The sequence below is a fragment of the Pipistrellus hanaki genome (genome assembly GCF_964339955.1).
Source record: "Pipistrellus hanaki genome assembly, chromosome: 16".
NCBI lineage: Eukaryota > Metazoa > Chordata > Mammalia > Chiroptera > Vespertilionidae > Pipistrellus > Pipistrellus hanaki.
The window spans coordinates 16,824,693-16,840,537 of NC_140518.1; the positions used below are offsets into that span (position 1 = coordinate 16,824,693).

At 42.1% G+C, this 15,845-nt stretch overlaps 1 protein-coding gene across 1 annotated transcript; it reads left to right on the plus strand.

The window, feature by feature from the left end:
- Nucleotides 1-7,039: 7,039 nt before the first annotated feature.
- On the plus strand, nucleotides 7,040-15,456 carry KPNA2 (karyopherin subunit alpha 2). Its single transcript, XM_084864159.1, has 11 exons — nucleotides 7,040-7,173; nucleotides 8,223-8,321; nucleotides 8,486-8,623; nucleotides 9,119-9,207; nucleotides 10,185-10,453; nucleotides 11,426-11,520; nucleotides 11,602-11,865; nucleotides 12,051-12,284; nucleotides 12,521-12,703; nucleotides 13,560-13,709; nucleotides 14,793-15,456. Exons 2-11 carry the CDS (start codon nucleotides 8,247-8,249, stop codon nucleotides 14,883-14,885), a joined length of 1,590 nt encoding a protein of 529 aa, XP_084720285.1. The 5' UTR covers nucleotides 7,040-7,173; nucleotides 8,223-8,246; the 3' UTR covers nucleotides 14,886-15,456.
- The last annotated feature ends 389 nt before the right edge of the window (nucleotides 15,457-15,845 follow it).

Consider the following 15,845-nt stretch of genomic DNA (forward strand, 5'->3'; position numbering starts at 1 on the left):
AGCAAGGAACTGAAGCCCTCGGCCTGTAGCAGTAAGATATTGAGACCTGCTGCGCTAGTTGGTTTGGCTCAGAGGATAGGGTGTTGGCCTGCGGACCAAAGGGTCCTGGCTTTGATTCCAGCCAAGGGCACATGTGGGGCAGGGCTAGGTGCAAGGGCGCAGCAGGTCAATGATTTTCTGTCATCATTGATGTTTCAGTCTCTCTCTCCTTCTCCCTTCCTCTCTGAAATCAATAAAACTACATTTTAAAGAAAAGATTTGGGTGGGGTCTTCAAAATATAGCTTTTGGGGTGATATAAACAATGCCCCCTTCTCTGTCTATTGATTGAGCACCATGAAGAGTGCCCTGGTCATCGGGCAGCCTCAGCCTCCCATGAATGGAACCATGACAGTGTGTGTCCCAGTTTAAATAGTTCTCCCTTGGGCTCCGGGACCTCTGCAACTACTGAGTCCCAGATCACCGGTAAGGAAAAACTGGCAATGTCTCCACCCAGGAGTGGTGATGCGCCCAGAAGCCCTGCAAGCAAGGACAGCAAATCCACACCCAGCACACGGGCCTGTCCCTGTGAGGAGCAGGCGCTGTCCACACGCAGTCTTGTCCTTGCAAACTAGGGATTATGGTGACCTCTAGGTCCTAGGAGTCTGACCTTCCCTTTGGAGAAGCGCCCTCTGCTGGCCTTTCCTAAGATCCGAGGCTAAAGCATCTTCTGCCTCCATTGCTCCTCATTGCTTTTAGTAGCGTTCCCTTTTATTTGAGGAATTTCAGATATCTCCTGGTTTCATCGATGGTGTTTGTGCTTCTGCTTCTCATCCCCCTTGTTGCTTTTATGCGATTTCCAAGAGGAGTGGAGAAAAATGGCAACTTTAATGTATGTTTCATACTGCAACCCGGTAAGGGTAAAGTTTGACAATTCAGAATATTAATAGTATCGGATTGTATTTTAATATTAATCCTGGTGTATTTCTGAAATTCTAAAATGAGTTTTGAAATTTTGAACTAATACACTACTAGTAAATATTTGTATGTATCCAAGAGTTTAAAATTAAAATTCCACAGTGATCTAGTATTAAAAAAAAACCAAGCAAAATTAAACAATGCTGTTAGGAACAAAGCTCCTGGTCACCCTCGGAGGGGGTAGTGATTGGGTGGAGTGATTGGGGGCTTCTGCAGTGACTAACGCCCCATTTCTTGACCTGGGTGCCGGCTCCACAAGTGTGTTGAGTTCGTGAACATAATTGAACTGTACGCATGAAATGTGACTTTTCTTCATGTGTAATACACGTTGATAGTCCTTTTTTAACTGAAAAGTAGAATAGCCTACAATTAAAAATGAAGCATGATCTTGGTAAACACATGATATTTATCGGAGTCAGTCAAAACGGAAAGGAGAAATGTATGCAAAGACTTTAAGTATCTGAAGTTTGCCATATTCTTTCATTTATTAAGGATTCTATCTTTGATTATAGGTATAACATACCTTTCTGTGGGGAAAATGAGTTTCTCCATATAATTGGGGCTGTCGTCATATATTGCTACTGGGGACATACTATAAACTAAGCATGAATTCCAACGTTTTGTGGTTCTGCCATTGTTTGTCTCCTCACGTGCCCACCTGCTCCCTTAGTGATGTTGGGCTTCCCAGGATTGGGCCCTAGACTCAGCAAGGATCCCTGCGTACCTTGAGCATCCCCCGAATTATGTTTGAAAGCATCTTGAGCCTACTCTTCCCTTTGGTGTTAACAAAATGGATTCCACTGAGCTGCCCTATAGCCATTAGAGATATGAGAAAAATATTACGGAAGTCAGCACCCACATAAAGGAAATGGGCTACCCTGACACAGTGACATTTATGCCAGTTTCTGGCTGGGGTGGTGACAACATGCTGGAGTCAAGTGCTAACATGCCTTGGTTCAAGGCATGGAAAGTCACCTGTGAAGATGTCAAATGCCAGCAGAACCACGTTGCCTGAAGCTCTGATTGCATCCTGCCAGCAGCTCATCCAACTGGATAGATACGACCTTGTATCTGCCCCTCCAGGATGTCTGCAAAATTGATTGTATTGCTACTGTAGCCTGTGGGCCAAGTGGAGACTGGTGTTCGCACACTTGGCATGGGGGTCACCTTTACTCTAGTCAACATCACAAAGGAAGTAAGTACAATGAAATAAAATAGGAAACAGCTGAAATATACCATGCACATTTGTCAACACTAGTACATTACTGGTAACCCAACTTCAGACTGTGTTCTGATTCCACTAGTTTTCCCATTAGTGCCCTTTTTCTTTTTCAGGCCCAAATTTAGGACACTGCATGCATTTAGTGTATACCGTGTTTCCCTGAAAATAAGACATCCTCCGAAAATAAGACCTAGCGCATGGAAAGATAAGACATCCCCTGAAAAAAAGACCTAGCGCAACTTTGGGAGAAAAAATTAATATAAGACACTGTCTTATTTTGGGGAAACAGGGCAGTAGTTTTGTTTCAAGAGTAGGAGTTAACTCAGTGATGCTCTTCCTATACAAGTTCTGTAAGAAGAGTTTAAACTTTTTCAAGCTGGTCAAACTGACCAGGCCTGAAACGCTTAAATTCTGGTTTTCTTTCATCACACAAATTTGCAAATAAAACATAGACACGGAGACTTTCCCCAACCCCAAAACTGTTTTTGCACTGTTTTAACTGCAAATTTATTGTTCATAATAGTTTAGAGACAGAAACTATAAATCATGCCCATTATATTTGTGTGTTGTTACAGCACAATTGCTTTTTTATGAACTCAACTTAGCACTTGAAATAAATGTTTGGAGCCAGCACAGTTGGATCTGCTCACATACCCCTCGGGACAAGGATGAGGAGAAAGTGTTGCATGTGTGGCGGCCCCTGGTGAAGCTCACCTTGAGAAGGCAGACAGAAAAAGGAATGGAGCCATCTGTCTGTCCAGTCGGCTTTTTTCTTTTAAAGAAGTTAAGCAAAATGGAAAAACCCCACTTTTGGATCACTCCTTGGCTTCCACTTACAAAACCTCGATTGCAATATTTTTAGAACACGGAGATGCGTTTCCTCATTTGTCAAGACAATCCTCTCCGAGGCCGCTGCAGAGACCGAAATAACCACATTTCAGTCTATTTTTTACTGATTTCAGTGAATCATTGCCTTTTTCCTTCCACCAAAAGAAAACTCTATGCGACCCAGATGGGACTCGAACCCACAATCCCCAGCTCCGGAGGCTGATGCCTTATCCATTAGGCCACTGGGTCACCACACAAACAAGCCTCTCACAACGCCCTCTTACGCGATGCCATCATCACGCCCCGCCCCGCGCTCCGCGGCCCCGCGCAGGGCGGTGCGTTGTAGACGCCGCCCCAACGGCGGCAGCGCGCGCGCCTGCGTCCTGGTGCCCCCTTGGCTTAGGCTCCGGGCCCGGCCAGGGCGCCTGCGCGTGGCTCTCCACGCCCCGGTTTCTCCCTGTCCACTGGGTTTTTTGGGGGTATTCTTTCCCATGGGTGCACATTCCTCGCACTTGGGGAACTTTAAGCAAAATTCCACTGGCTGTGCTTCTCCCACTTTAATTCTGTTTACGTGGGCAGGACCTGGCGTCTGCATCCGACAAAGTTCCCCTGGGCCTTCTCCGCCTTCCGCGCCCCACTTCCCCCTTACCACTCCTCGCAGGCCCTCCCTTCCTTCTCGTTCTTTCCTGCATTTACTCAAGGAACATTCACCTAATAAACGACTATGTGCTGTGGACTGTTGGGGGATTCCAAGGCAAACAGGCTTTCCTTTAAATCCGCCCTTCTACCCCACGATTCTACATTTATTTTTCTCCTTAAAGGGGAAATGGAGAGGTTTCTAGTTATGACGGCCGGGTAGGCAAATGTCCTCGCATCCTCTCACAACCACATCAAAATTACAACCAAACTACAGAGATTCCACAGTCTGTTCCGTGCTTCTTTCTCTGACCTATTTGTTCAACAGTTTATTTTGTTCCTTAGATTCCATAGATGAGTGAGATCATGTGATACTTGATTTTCTCTGACTAGTTTATTTTGCTTAGCATAATACTCTCCAGGTCCCTCCCTGCTGTCTCAAAGGGTAAAAGATACTTCTTTTTTTACTGCTGCATAATATTCCATGGTGTAAATGTACCACAGCTATTTTATCCGCTCATCTACTGAGGGGCACTTGAGCTGTTTTCAGATCTTAGCTATTGTAAATTGTGCTGCTATGAACATAGGGGTACATACATTCCTCTTTTTTTTTTTTATTCCAAGTTACAAACACAGTCTAACCTCAATTTAGCTGCTCTCATTCACCACAAACTTTGCCTTTTGACGTACCACCATATCCTTGAAAGGCAAAGGGCCCAGGGCTTTTCTTTCAGTTCACAAGTTTGGAGCTCTTTTCATACATTCTTTCTGATTGGTGTTTCCGTTTTTTGTTTGTTTGTTTTTTGTTAATGGTGTTTCCGGTTTCTTGGGATATATTTCTAGAAGTAGGATCACTGAATCAAATGGCAGTCCCATATTTAATTTTTTGTGGAAACTCCATACTGTTTTCCGAATGGCTGCACCAGTCTGCATTCCCACCAGCAGTGTACTAGGGTTCCCTTTTCTCCACATCCTTGCCAGCACTTGTTATTTGTTGATGGTAGCCATTTTGACAGATGTGAGATGATACCTCATTGTCATTTTAATTTGCATCTCTCTGATGATCAGTGACTTTGAGCATTTTTTCATACATTTCTTGGCCATCTGTAGGTCCACTTTGGAGTCCTTTGCCCATTTTTCTTTTGATTACTTGTTTTCCTTTTGTTAAGTTGTATGAGTTCCTTATATTTTTTGGATATTAACCCTTTATTAGATGTATCATTGCCAAATATGTTCTCCCATACAGTGGGCTTCCCTTTTTGTTTTGTTGATGGTTTCTTTTGCTGTGCAGAAGCTTTTTATTTTGATGTAGTCCTATTTATTTTCTCCTTAGTTTTCTTTGCCCTAGATGCATATAAACATATCACTACAAGACATGTCTGAGATTTTGCTGCCTGTGGTTTCTTCTAGTAGTTTTATGATTTAATGACTTATATTTAAGTCTTTATCCAATTTGAGTTTATTCTTGTGTATGGTGGTCTAGCTTCTTTCTTCTCTTTTCTTTTCTTTTCTTTCTTTCTTTCTTTCTTTCTTTTTCTTTTTCTTTTTTTTTTTTTTTTTTGCATGTATCTGTCCAATTTCCCCAAAACCGTTTATTGAAGAGACTGTCTTGACTCCATTGTATGTTCTTGCCTCCTTTGTCAAATATTAATTGAGCATAAAGGCTTAGTTCAATTTTCAATTTCTGGGATCTCAGTTTTGTTTCATTGATCTATGTGCCTGTTATTGTGTCAGTACCAAGCTGTTTTGGTTATGGAGGCTTTGTAGTATAACTTGATATTTGGTATTGTGATTCCTCCAACTTTGTACTTTGTTCTCAAGATTGCTGCTGCAATTTGGGATCTTTTATTGTACCATGTAAATTTTTGGAGTATTTGTTCTAGATTGGTGAAATATGCTGTTGGTATTTTAGTAGGGATTGCATTGATTCTATAAATTGCCTTGGGTAGTATGGACATTTTAATGTTGATTCTACCAATCCATGAACATAGTAAATTCTTCCACTTGTTTATATCTTCTTCTATCTCTTTTTCAATGTCCTGTAGTTTTCCAAGTATAAGTTTTTTACCTCCTTGACTAAGCTTATTCCTAACTACCTCAATTTTTTTGTTGTTGCAGTGATTAATGGGATTGTTTAGTTTGTCTTTCTGAGAATTCATTATTGGTGTACAAAAAAGCCATAGCTTGCCGAAACCGGTTTGGCTCAGCCTGTTGACTGAAAGTCCCAGGTTTGATTCTGGTCAAGGGCATGTACCTTGGTTGTGGGCACTTCTTCAGTAGGGGGTGTGCAAGAGGCAGCTGATTGATGTTTCTAACTCTCTCTTTCTCTCTGTAAAAAATCAATAAAATATATTTAAAAAAATAAAAAAATAAAAAAGCCTTAGCTTTTTGGTTGTTGGTTTTGTATCCTGCGACATTGCTGAATTTACTTATTAAATCTAGTAGTTTTTGATGGAGTCTCTAGGGTTTTCTATGTTCAATATCATGTCATCTGCGAATAACGAGGGTTTTACGTATTCCTTTCCAATTTTGGTGCCTTTTATTTCTTCTTGTCGGATCACTGTGGCTAGGACTTCCCAGTAATACGGTATGTTGAATAGGAATGGTGAGAGCGGACATCCCTGTCTTGTTCCTGTTCTTGGGGGAAATTGTTTTAGTTTTTGCCCTTTCAGTATGATGTTGGCTGCAGATTTGTCATATACAGTCCTTATTATGTTGAGTGATGATCTCTCTATTCCACTTTGTTGAGACTTTTTATAAAAAAGGGGTGCTGGATTTTGTCGAATGCCTTTTCTGGATCTATGGATATGATCATGGGATTTTTGCCTTCCCATTTGTTTATGTGATGTATCACATTTATTGATTTGCGAATATTGTACCAGCCTTGCATCCCTGGAAAAAATCCCACTTAGTCATGGTGTATGATCTTTTTATTATATTGCTGATCCAATTTGGTGTCGGTGAGAGGTGCCTCTAACAGTGTGATGCAAGTTAAAAAAGAAACATGTCACACATATCTGCCTCCTCCCCAGAATGGCCAGAAACCCCTGCCAAGTTCCTCCGGTGAAATGTGCTATAGCAACATATTTCTGTATCAATAAGTTTAAAGAGAATGATAAACAAGAACCCGCCATTCCTTTGCAAAGGTCGGGGGTCTCAGGCCCAGACTGCGCTGAGACCCTGCCCCTCAGGCGCTCCTTGCCCGGCTTGGGAGCCTCTACACTCGGAGCTGCTAGGTATTGTGGGATCGCCTGCACGCTCCCTCATCTCGCGATGCTCTTCTCTCTGCGGCTAGGCCTCATGACTCCCCCCCACACACCCAACGTGTTTTTCAAATCCACCAATAGGCGCTCCTCACAGGCTCGAACCAGCCAATCAGGGTGCGGAGCCGCCGGGAAATTTAAATCACGCCGGCCGGCTGCGCGAGCCACACGGTCTCCCGGCTGACCCGAGGTGGACGTTCGCAGAGCAACCGAACCGCAGCCCGTCCTCCGCGCACGGTCCCCTGTGAAAGCCTGAGCCGGCTGCGTGGGTAAGAGCCCGGGCCCGGCCCGCCGGGGAGGGACCGGCCGCGCCCCCGGGCCGCGCTCCGCCTGCGGGCGGCGGGCGGGGAGGCCCCGGGAACGCGCCCGGCCCGGCTTCGGCCTCCTCCGGTGACCAGGCCTCCGGGGCGGCGTTCGTTGACGAGGAGGCTGTTCCTGCGAGGCGGCTCCTCGGGCTTTGGGGCCGCGGCGGCCCTGAGTTACCTCAGCGGGAGCCTCGGCGGTTCCGAGCGAGGCCTCGGGGCCAAAGTCCCGAAGGGAGCCGGGCGCCGGAGTGCGTGTGTGTGTGTGTGTGTGTGTGTGTGTGTGTGTGTGGTGAGGGGTGAGGGGTGGGGGTTAGGGGGGCGCAGGGGAAGGGGCTGGAGGTGGAGGTGGCCATTGGAACTCTCCAAACGTAGGCTTTGGGGTGGCTGTGTGTCAGTCTTGCGAACTAAAGTCACGGGACCCACATACGTTGGAAAGATGGAAGTCAGTTTTGTCACCTTGTGGAGATGGCTCACGGGGACCCGGCGTCTGAAGGGTGATGTCAGCTCATGGGAGCCTCATCCAGGGCATTCCCTCGGAATTCCTGGAAAACGAAAATGTTATGTTTGAAGGCGGCAGAACTGCCTCGCAAAATGTCAGGGTTGACGAGAGTTGATGGGAGACGCCACCAATGAGGAGCCCCATGTTTCTTTCATTTTTAAATGGGAAGAATGTGCCCATGTGGGCCATTCAAAGACCAGAGGTTCTGGCTAGATTGTGCCTCGGACATAGATTTTTTTTTTCTTTTAAGGGTAAGCGCCGTTTTTTTCCCTACTTTGTCTTCCGTGGTGGACTGTGTGCGGCCGAGTCCAGAGCTGCCCTGTCCCGCAGGGGAGGTACCAAATGCGTGCGGCAAGTCCGAACTCTGGGCTGTGCTGTAGGCGTACAGAACACACATGATTTCGAAGAATTGATATGAAAAAAAGAATGTGAAGTAGCTATTATCACGCTTGTTACCTTCAAAGCAAAATGATCAAAAAGGGAAATGTTTTTTTCTCTCTCTCCCCCATCTTAGAGCTTCTCCCTTTGTCTCATAACCATGTCCACCAACGAGAATGCTAATTCGCCAGCTGCCCGGCTTAACAGATTCAAGAACAAGGGGAAAGACAGTACAGTGAGTACCTTCTGCTGCTTTCACGTGGTATTTTTTTTTTTTTTTTTTAAATGGGGAGGTAATTGGGAAGGGATCAAAACTAGGAGGGAATTTGGAAAGAAGAAATTCATTTTGCAGCAAAACCTGGAAATGATGGGTGAAATGACATGTTATCTTTTTCCAAGGAAATGAGGCGGCGCCGAATAGAAGTCAATGTGGAGCTGAGGAAAGCGAAGAAGGATGATCAGATGCTGAAGAGGAGAAATGTGAGCTCATTTCCTGATGATGCTACTTCTCCACTGCAGGAAAACCGAAACAACCAGGTAAATATATTTTAGCTTATCAATTATGGTAAAGCCAAAAAACCAGTATGGGAGTTCAGTATTTAAAAACATTGGTAATATTACGGTTTTAACTATAGAAACTGAAGATTTTTTTTTTTCCTGCTCTGAATCAGTTCTTTCCTACCCATTCTCCATAATCTACTCAAGTTGATTGCAAGGTCTTTAGCTCTGAGATATCTTAAGTTTTTCTGTATTTACAGCTGTCAGCTCAGTAACTTAACCTGGCTCCTTCCAGTACCAACTGAGAGTGTGTCCAGAACCACTTTCTGGCCTATTTCTACCCCCCCCCCCCTTTTTTTTTTTGTACTTGTTTGAGACTGTTCTACATAATTGATATTTAATTAACAAGCAAACTTAAACATAGGGCTAATAAACCTTTAGTAACTGATTTTAAACCAAAAAATGGCAAAAACGGGTTTTTATTTTTATTTAATCTAAAAAATGATAATTTGCAAAATTCCACTGCTTTTGTAGGGCACTGTAAATTGGTCTGTTGAGGACATTGTCAAAGGTATAAATAGCAACAATTTGGAAAGCCAGCTCCAAGCTACTCAGGCTGCAAGGTAAGTGTTGTCTGTTGTCACCTGGGTACCCCTAGAAATTAGTTTTTTTAGATTATGGGTTTTTTTTGGTGGGAAAAAGATGGTGTGGGTGATGAATGGTTTAGCATGCATGCATATAAGCATAACCAATGGACAGACAGTAGAAGGGTGAGGGCATGTGTGCTGGGGGATAGAAGTGGTTGGGGAGAGATTAATGGAGGGAAAAGGAAACATGCAATACTTTAAACAATAAAGAATTTAAATTTAAAGATATATATTTTTTTTATTGATTTCAGAGAAGAAGAGAGAGAGAGAGAAATATCTATGATGAGAGAGAATCATTGATCTGCTGCCACTTGCATGTCCCCAACTGGGGATCGAGCCTGCATCTCGGGCATATGCCCTTGACCTGAATTGAACTTGGGACCCTTCAATCTGTAGGCAAGCCGACTCTCTATCCACAAAACCAAACCAGCCTCGGCAAATTTTGGTGTACTTTTCAAGGAAATTACGAAGTTTTTGATGATCACATCCATTTAGAAAATATCTCTCATACACTGATATTTGTGACATCCATCACAGAAAGGATTAATAATTTCTGAAGTTTGAAAATGCAGAAGTCTGAATGACAAGCATGGAAAAGATGTTTAACCTTATATGGTCAGAGAAATACAAATTAAATGAACAATGAGAGTCAGATTAAAAAAACCTGACAAGATCTAAAGTAGATTTCTGCAGGGATGTAGAGAGGAGGGTAACCTACATTACTGGTAATATTTTTATTTTGGAAAAAAGGTAGTAAAGATACCACATATGGTGGTACCTTGCAACCAATCTGTTTAGCTCCTTTTACAGTCCAGGATATCTGAGCATTTAGTGCTTCACTGTAAAAGATTGTCTAAAGTTCTAAATCTTTGAATTGCATGTTTAATAGCTTTTTACAAAACTTCATTTGTTAATCATCTTCAACTTTTGTTTATCTTTTTGTTTACCCGTAGGAAACTGCTTTCTAGGGAAAAACAGCCACCCATAGACAACATAATCCGGGCTGGTTTGATCCCCAAATTCGTGTCCTTCTTGGGCAGAGCTGATTGTAGCCCCATCCAGTTTGAATCTGCGTGGGCCCTCACTAACATTGCTTCTGGGACTTCGGAACAGACCAAGGCTGTGGTAGATGGAGGTGCTATCCCAGCATTCATTTCCCTGTTGGCCTCTCCCCACGCTCACATCAGTGAACAAGCCGTATGGGCTCTAGGAAACATTGCAGGTACTTGGCATTTTAAGTTTTTGTTTTTTTTTTATAGTATATATTTTATTGATTTTTGTACAGAGAGGAAGGGAGAGAGATAGAGAGTTAGAAACATAGATGAAAGAGTCATCGATCAGCTGCCTCTTGCACACCCCCTACTGGGGATATGCCCGCAAGCAAGGTACATGCCCTTGACCGGAATCGAACCTGGGACCTTTCAGTCCCCAAGCCGACGCTCTATCCATTGAGCCAAACCGGTTTCGGCGCATTTTAAGTTCTTTTGACAGAATGTCTAATCATGCTGAGGTTGGGATAAGTGCTTGGTATAAGTAAGTGACCTATGTGTTTGTTTATTTTTTATTGATTTTTTTACAGAGAGGAAAGGAGAGAGAGAGAAAGCTAGAAACATCAATGAGAGAGAAACATCGATCAGCTGCCTCCTGCACACTCCCCACTGGGGATGTGCCTGCAACCAAGGTACATGCCCTTGACCAGGAATTGAACCTGGGACCCTTCAGTCCACAGGCTGATGCTTTATCCACTGAGCTAAACCAATTTTGGTGACCTTTGTGTTTTGAACTTGCTTTCTTCCAGTGCTTATTAGGTGTAAAAGTTACAATTAAGTAAGTTAGGGAATTTCTCAAGAGTAATTTTTTCAGCTTTTTTTTTTTTTAATAACTTTAAAAAAATTGATTTTTTTTTTTTTTTTTTTTACAGCGAGGAAGAGTGAGGGATAGAGAGTTAGCAACATCTATGAGAGAGAATCATCTATCAGCTGCCTCTTGCTGGGGATGTGCCCGCAATCAAGGTACATGTCCTTGACCGGAATCGAATCCGGGACCTTTTAGTCCACAGGCCAACACTCTATCCACTGAGCCAAACCGGTCTCGGCTCTGATAGTATTTGTTGTCTTCATGTTAAGACATTGGTGCACTGAGTCACTCACTGAACATTGAAAAGCCGATAAGATTAACTTTGCCCTTTTTTCAGGTGATGGTTCAGTTTTCCGAGACTTGGTTATCAAGTATGGTGCAGTTGAACCACTGTTGGCTCTCCTTGCAGTTCCTGATATGTCATCTTTAGCAGTAAGTTATTCACTTGTTGATTCTAATTTTCCCACCATCTCAGAAAACAGGACATTTCATTGCATTTTTCTTTTCCCACAGTGTGGTTACTTACGTAATCTGACCTGGACACTTTCAAACCTTTGTCGCAACAAGAATCCTGTACCCCCTTTAGATGCTGTTGAGCAGATTCTTCCTACTTTAGTTCGTCTGCTGCATCATGATGATCCAGAAGTATTAGCAGATAGCTGCTGGGCCATTTCCTACCTTACTGATGGTCCAAATGAACGGATTGAAATGGTTGTGAAAACAGGAGTTGTGCCCCAACTTGTGAAGCTCTTAGGATCTACTGAATTGCCAATTGTGGTAAGTTATTAACTTTCAGATGAGAACATAAAATTAAGGAACATAATCAGTCGATACTAATGTAGACATTGCCATTTTAGGCCATGATAAGCCTATTGTCAAAACTTTTGGGGTATAGTGTTTCTGAGCAATATTGAAAATAATAAAAGATAACTGTCAGCATAACTTTTTCCCCCCCATTTTAGACTCCTGCACTAAGAGCCATAGGAAATATTGTCACTGGGACAGATGATCAGACACAGGTTGTAATAGATGCGGGAGCCCTTGCTATCTTTCCCAGCCTGCTAATGAACTCCAAAACTAATATTCAGAAGGAAGCTACATGGACAATGTCAAACATCACAGCTGGCCGCCAGGACCAGATACAGCAAGTTGTGAATCATGGATTAGTCCCATTCCTCATTATTGTTCTTTCGAAGGTAATGGAGTCTTAGGCCTTAATCAAAAGATTGTTTGTGTTTATGGACAGGCAATTGGTAAAGCTGTGCTTGGTAAGATTTTTAATGTACTAATGTTGGCTTCTACTTACAGTCCTTTGCTAAAATGGCCAGTAATCTCTTTCATTTAAGGTTTAATAGTCATTTTTTCTAGAACAGTACTTTTAGAATCTTTTTACAACCATTCTGAAATAAACTTGTTTCCTTATGTTTATTAGGCAGACTTTAAGACACAAAAGGAAGCTGTATGGGCTGTGACCAACTATACAAGTGGTGGAACAGTTGAACAAATTGTATACCTCGTTCATTGTGGCATAATAGAACCACTGATGAACCTCTTAACTGCGAAAGATACCAAGATTATTCTGGTTATTCTGGATGCCATTTCAAATATCTTTCAGGTAAGTGTTAACAAGGTATCTTTTGTATTTGGGTTTGATGATAATTGGCTTACTGTTTAATTTTTGTTAATTTTCTCCTGAGGATATTTTTCCATTGATCTTTAGATAATGGAAGGGAGGAGGAGAGACAGAGACACATTGGTGTTAAAGAGGCACATTGGCTAGTTGCCCTCCCACACACACCCTGACCAGGCCAGGGATCGAGCCTGCCACTGTGGTACATGCCCTTTACTAGAATCGAGCCCAAGATCCCTCAATCTGCCGGCCAATGGATGTCCCATCCACTGCGCCAAATCAGCTAGGGCTATTTATTTATTTAAATAATATTTTATTGATTTCAGAGAACAAGGGAGAGGGAAATAAAAACATCAATGAGGAGAGAGACTCAATTCATTTGTTGCCTTCTGCATGCCTCTCCCCTCTCCAACTGGGGATCAGCCTTGCAACCTGTGAATGTATCCTGACCAGGAAGGGGGAATCATGACTTCCTGGTTCATGGGTCAATGTTCATCCACTGAGCTACACCAGCTGGGCTGGTTCTCCACCTTGAGTACACTTTGGGATTATCTGGGGTGCTCTTACAAAACAAATTTCCTGTTTCCATTACAGACCAATTGAACCTGGTGTCATTTTTAAAGTTGCCCAGGTGATGATGAACAGAAAAGGTTGAGAATTATTCAAAACTCTTTGTAGTTCAATGCTATAGAAGTAGTTTCTGAGAACAAGTACAGATCTGATCATCTTGAATTTAAAAAACAATGAAAAATGGAGATAGTTTTTATCTTGTAGGGTTGTTGAAGGAAGAGTTTATTTCTGTCTGATATTAGTACTCAAACATAGATTGGAATTTTTTTAGGCTGCTGAGAAACTAGGTGAAACTGAGAAACTAAGTATAATGATTGAAGAATGTGGAGGTTTGGACAAAATTGAAGCTCTACAAAACCATGAAAATGAGTCTGTGTACAAAGCTTCACTAAACTTGATTGAGAAATATTTTTCTGTAGAGGTGAGTAACATGTTAAGGTTAAGAACTTGTAAAAGGAACATTTAAGGTCAATCCCATGAACTTCCCCTTCCCCCATACTTTTCAATAAATCCTGTATCCTTGTTAAATATAGCAAAATATCAGTGTAAGTGAGAAATAAGGTATATATTTGCTCTTCAAATGTTTGGCATGATGATATCTTTTTAAAATTATTTTTATTGATTTTAGATAAGAAGGGGGAGGAGGGATAGAGAGATAGAAACATTGGTGACTGCCTTCTGCACACCACTGGGGATCAAGCTTCCAGCCCAGCATGTACCCTGATCAGGAAGTGAACCAGTGACCTCTGGACACACAATCACCGAGCCACACTGGCCCGGCCTGTCATGATATCTTTTTAACTTGAGATTTTAAAAAAAATCACCAATTTACTTTCAAATGAATAGCTTTGGGAGTCTTAGAATTATCTTGAGATAAGCCTGTGTAGGAGTCAGTAGAGAAGTCAGTCAACCCCATAGCCATACTCTGGACATTATAAACAGTTTTTCCCTTACCTATTAAAGTGATAGAGAAGAAATCTCTTTTTCTGTTATCATAGTAGCATTTCTTTTTTTCTTTCTTTCTTTTTTTTTTTTTTTAAATATATATTTTATTGATTTTTTACAGAGAGGAGGAGAGAGGGATAGAGAGCTAGAAACGTCGATGAGAGAGAAACATCGACCAGCTGCCTCTTGCACACCCCTTACCGGGGATGTGCCCGCAACCAATGTACATGTCCCTGACCGGAATCGAACCTGGGACCTTTCAGTCCGCAGACCAACGCTCTACCACTGAGCCAAACCGGTTTCGGCCATAGTAGCATTTCTTAACCTATTCAGAATCTTCCCCTTCCAGGTACTAACAAACTGGCAAGGTTGAGCAACCTGCCCTCCCTCCATTATTTCATATGTGGTACAGGGTTAAAGGTGAACTATGCAGATGAAGACCTTAAAAGTAAATACAGGCTTCTAGGCAGGCTACTACTTAGAGATAAGCCATATTTATGGGAATATTTACTTATTTATTATGCCATATTTATGGGAATTATTTTTTTAATGTTTCCAGGAAGAGGAAGATCAAAATGTTGTGCCAGAATCTACCTCTGAAGGTTATACATTCCAAGTTCAGGATGGCACTTCTGGGACCTTTAACTTTTAGACTGTACAACTGAAACATAAAGTTGTTTGTTGTGTACTATGTTTGGTATAAGTATGTCTTACTGTTTCTCTACTAAGAACTCTTTTTAAATGTGGTTTGTTATTGTAGCACTTTTTACAACAAATCTATACTTGAACAGTTCCAAACTGTACATATTGTATGAAGCTTCCATTCTCAGTGAGTTTCTTGTCTTATGTGGAATTTCATGCAGTCTCCTGTAAATAAAGATTAAATTCCACCATCTATGTCACTTTACCATGCCTATGAATTGTTTTCTAATTTGGAGCTCTTACATTGCCAATGAACCAAAATGATGTGGCTAATTAGAGGTGTAGTTATGGTTACAGATACCATTCGATATAAGGATACATGGGTGATACCTTTTCCTGCCTGCTTCTGAGTTCTGGCTTTGCTCTAGGCTGCTTCTCCTCTTGGTAAGTAATAATGGCGCTAGCCAGAAAAATATTTTTCAAGAGTTTTCACAAAGGAATGAATAAAATTTCCCAAAAGCCCTCAGCCAGTCTCTTCTAGTCTTAGTGGCCACGGAGAGGGAATAAAAACCTAAATTTAATCATGAGTCTCTGGGAGTTTCAAGCGACATTCATTCCTCCCAACCTTCAAGGCTGAAAGTGGTTTCAAGGCTGCACCTGGCACTTTGCAAAGTTTACCCAGATTTATGTTTATTTGGTAAGGGTTGGTCCAACTATTAATATTTTTAAAATTTAATCCCAGGCACTTCTTCCATATAGTCTGGGTTGAAAACCACTACTCTAAGAAATAGTTATGCTATTAGCAGGATAGGAAATGGATTGAGGTGGTTGTGGTTGCAGTGGGAGTGTTAACTGCAGTGTCCATAAGTCTGAGGAAAATGATTTAAAAAGGAGTCTTGTTTGTGCTTTTTGGATGAGTTAGAAAAGTGATGAGTCAAGCCTCCACTGCTAAACGCTGACAGCCTTGCCT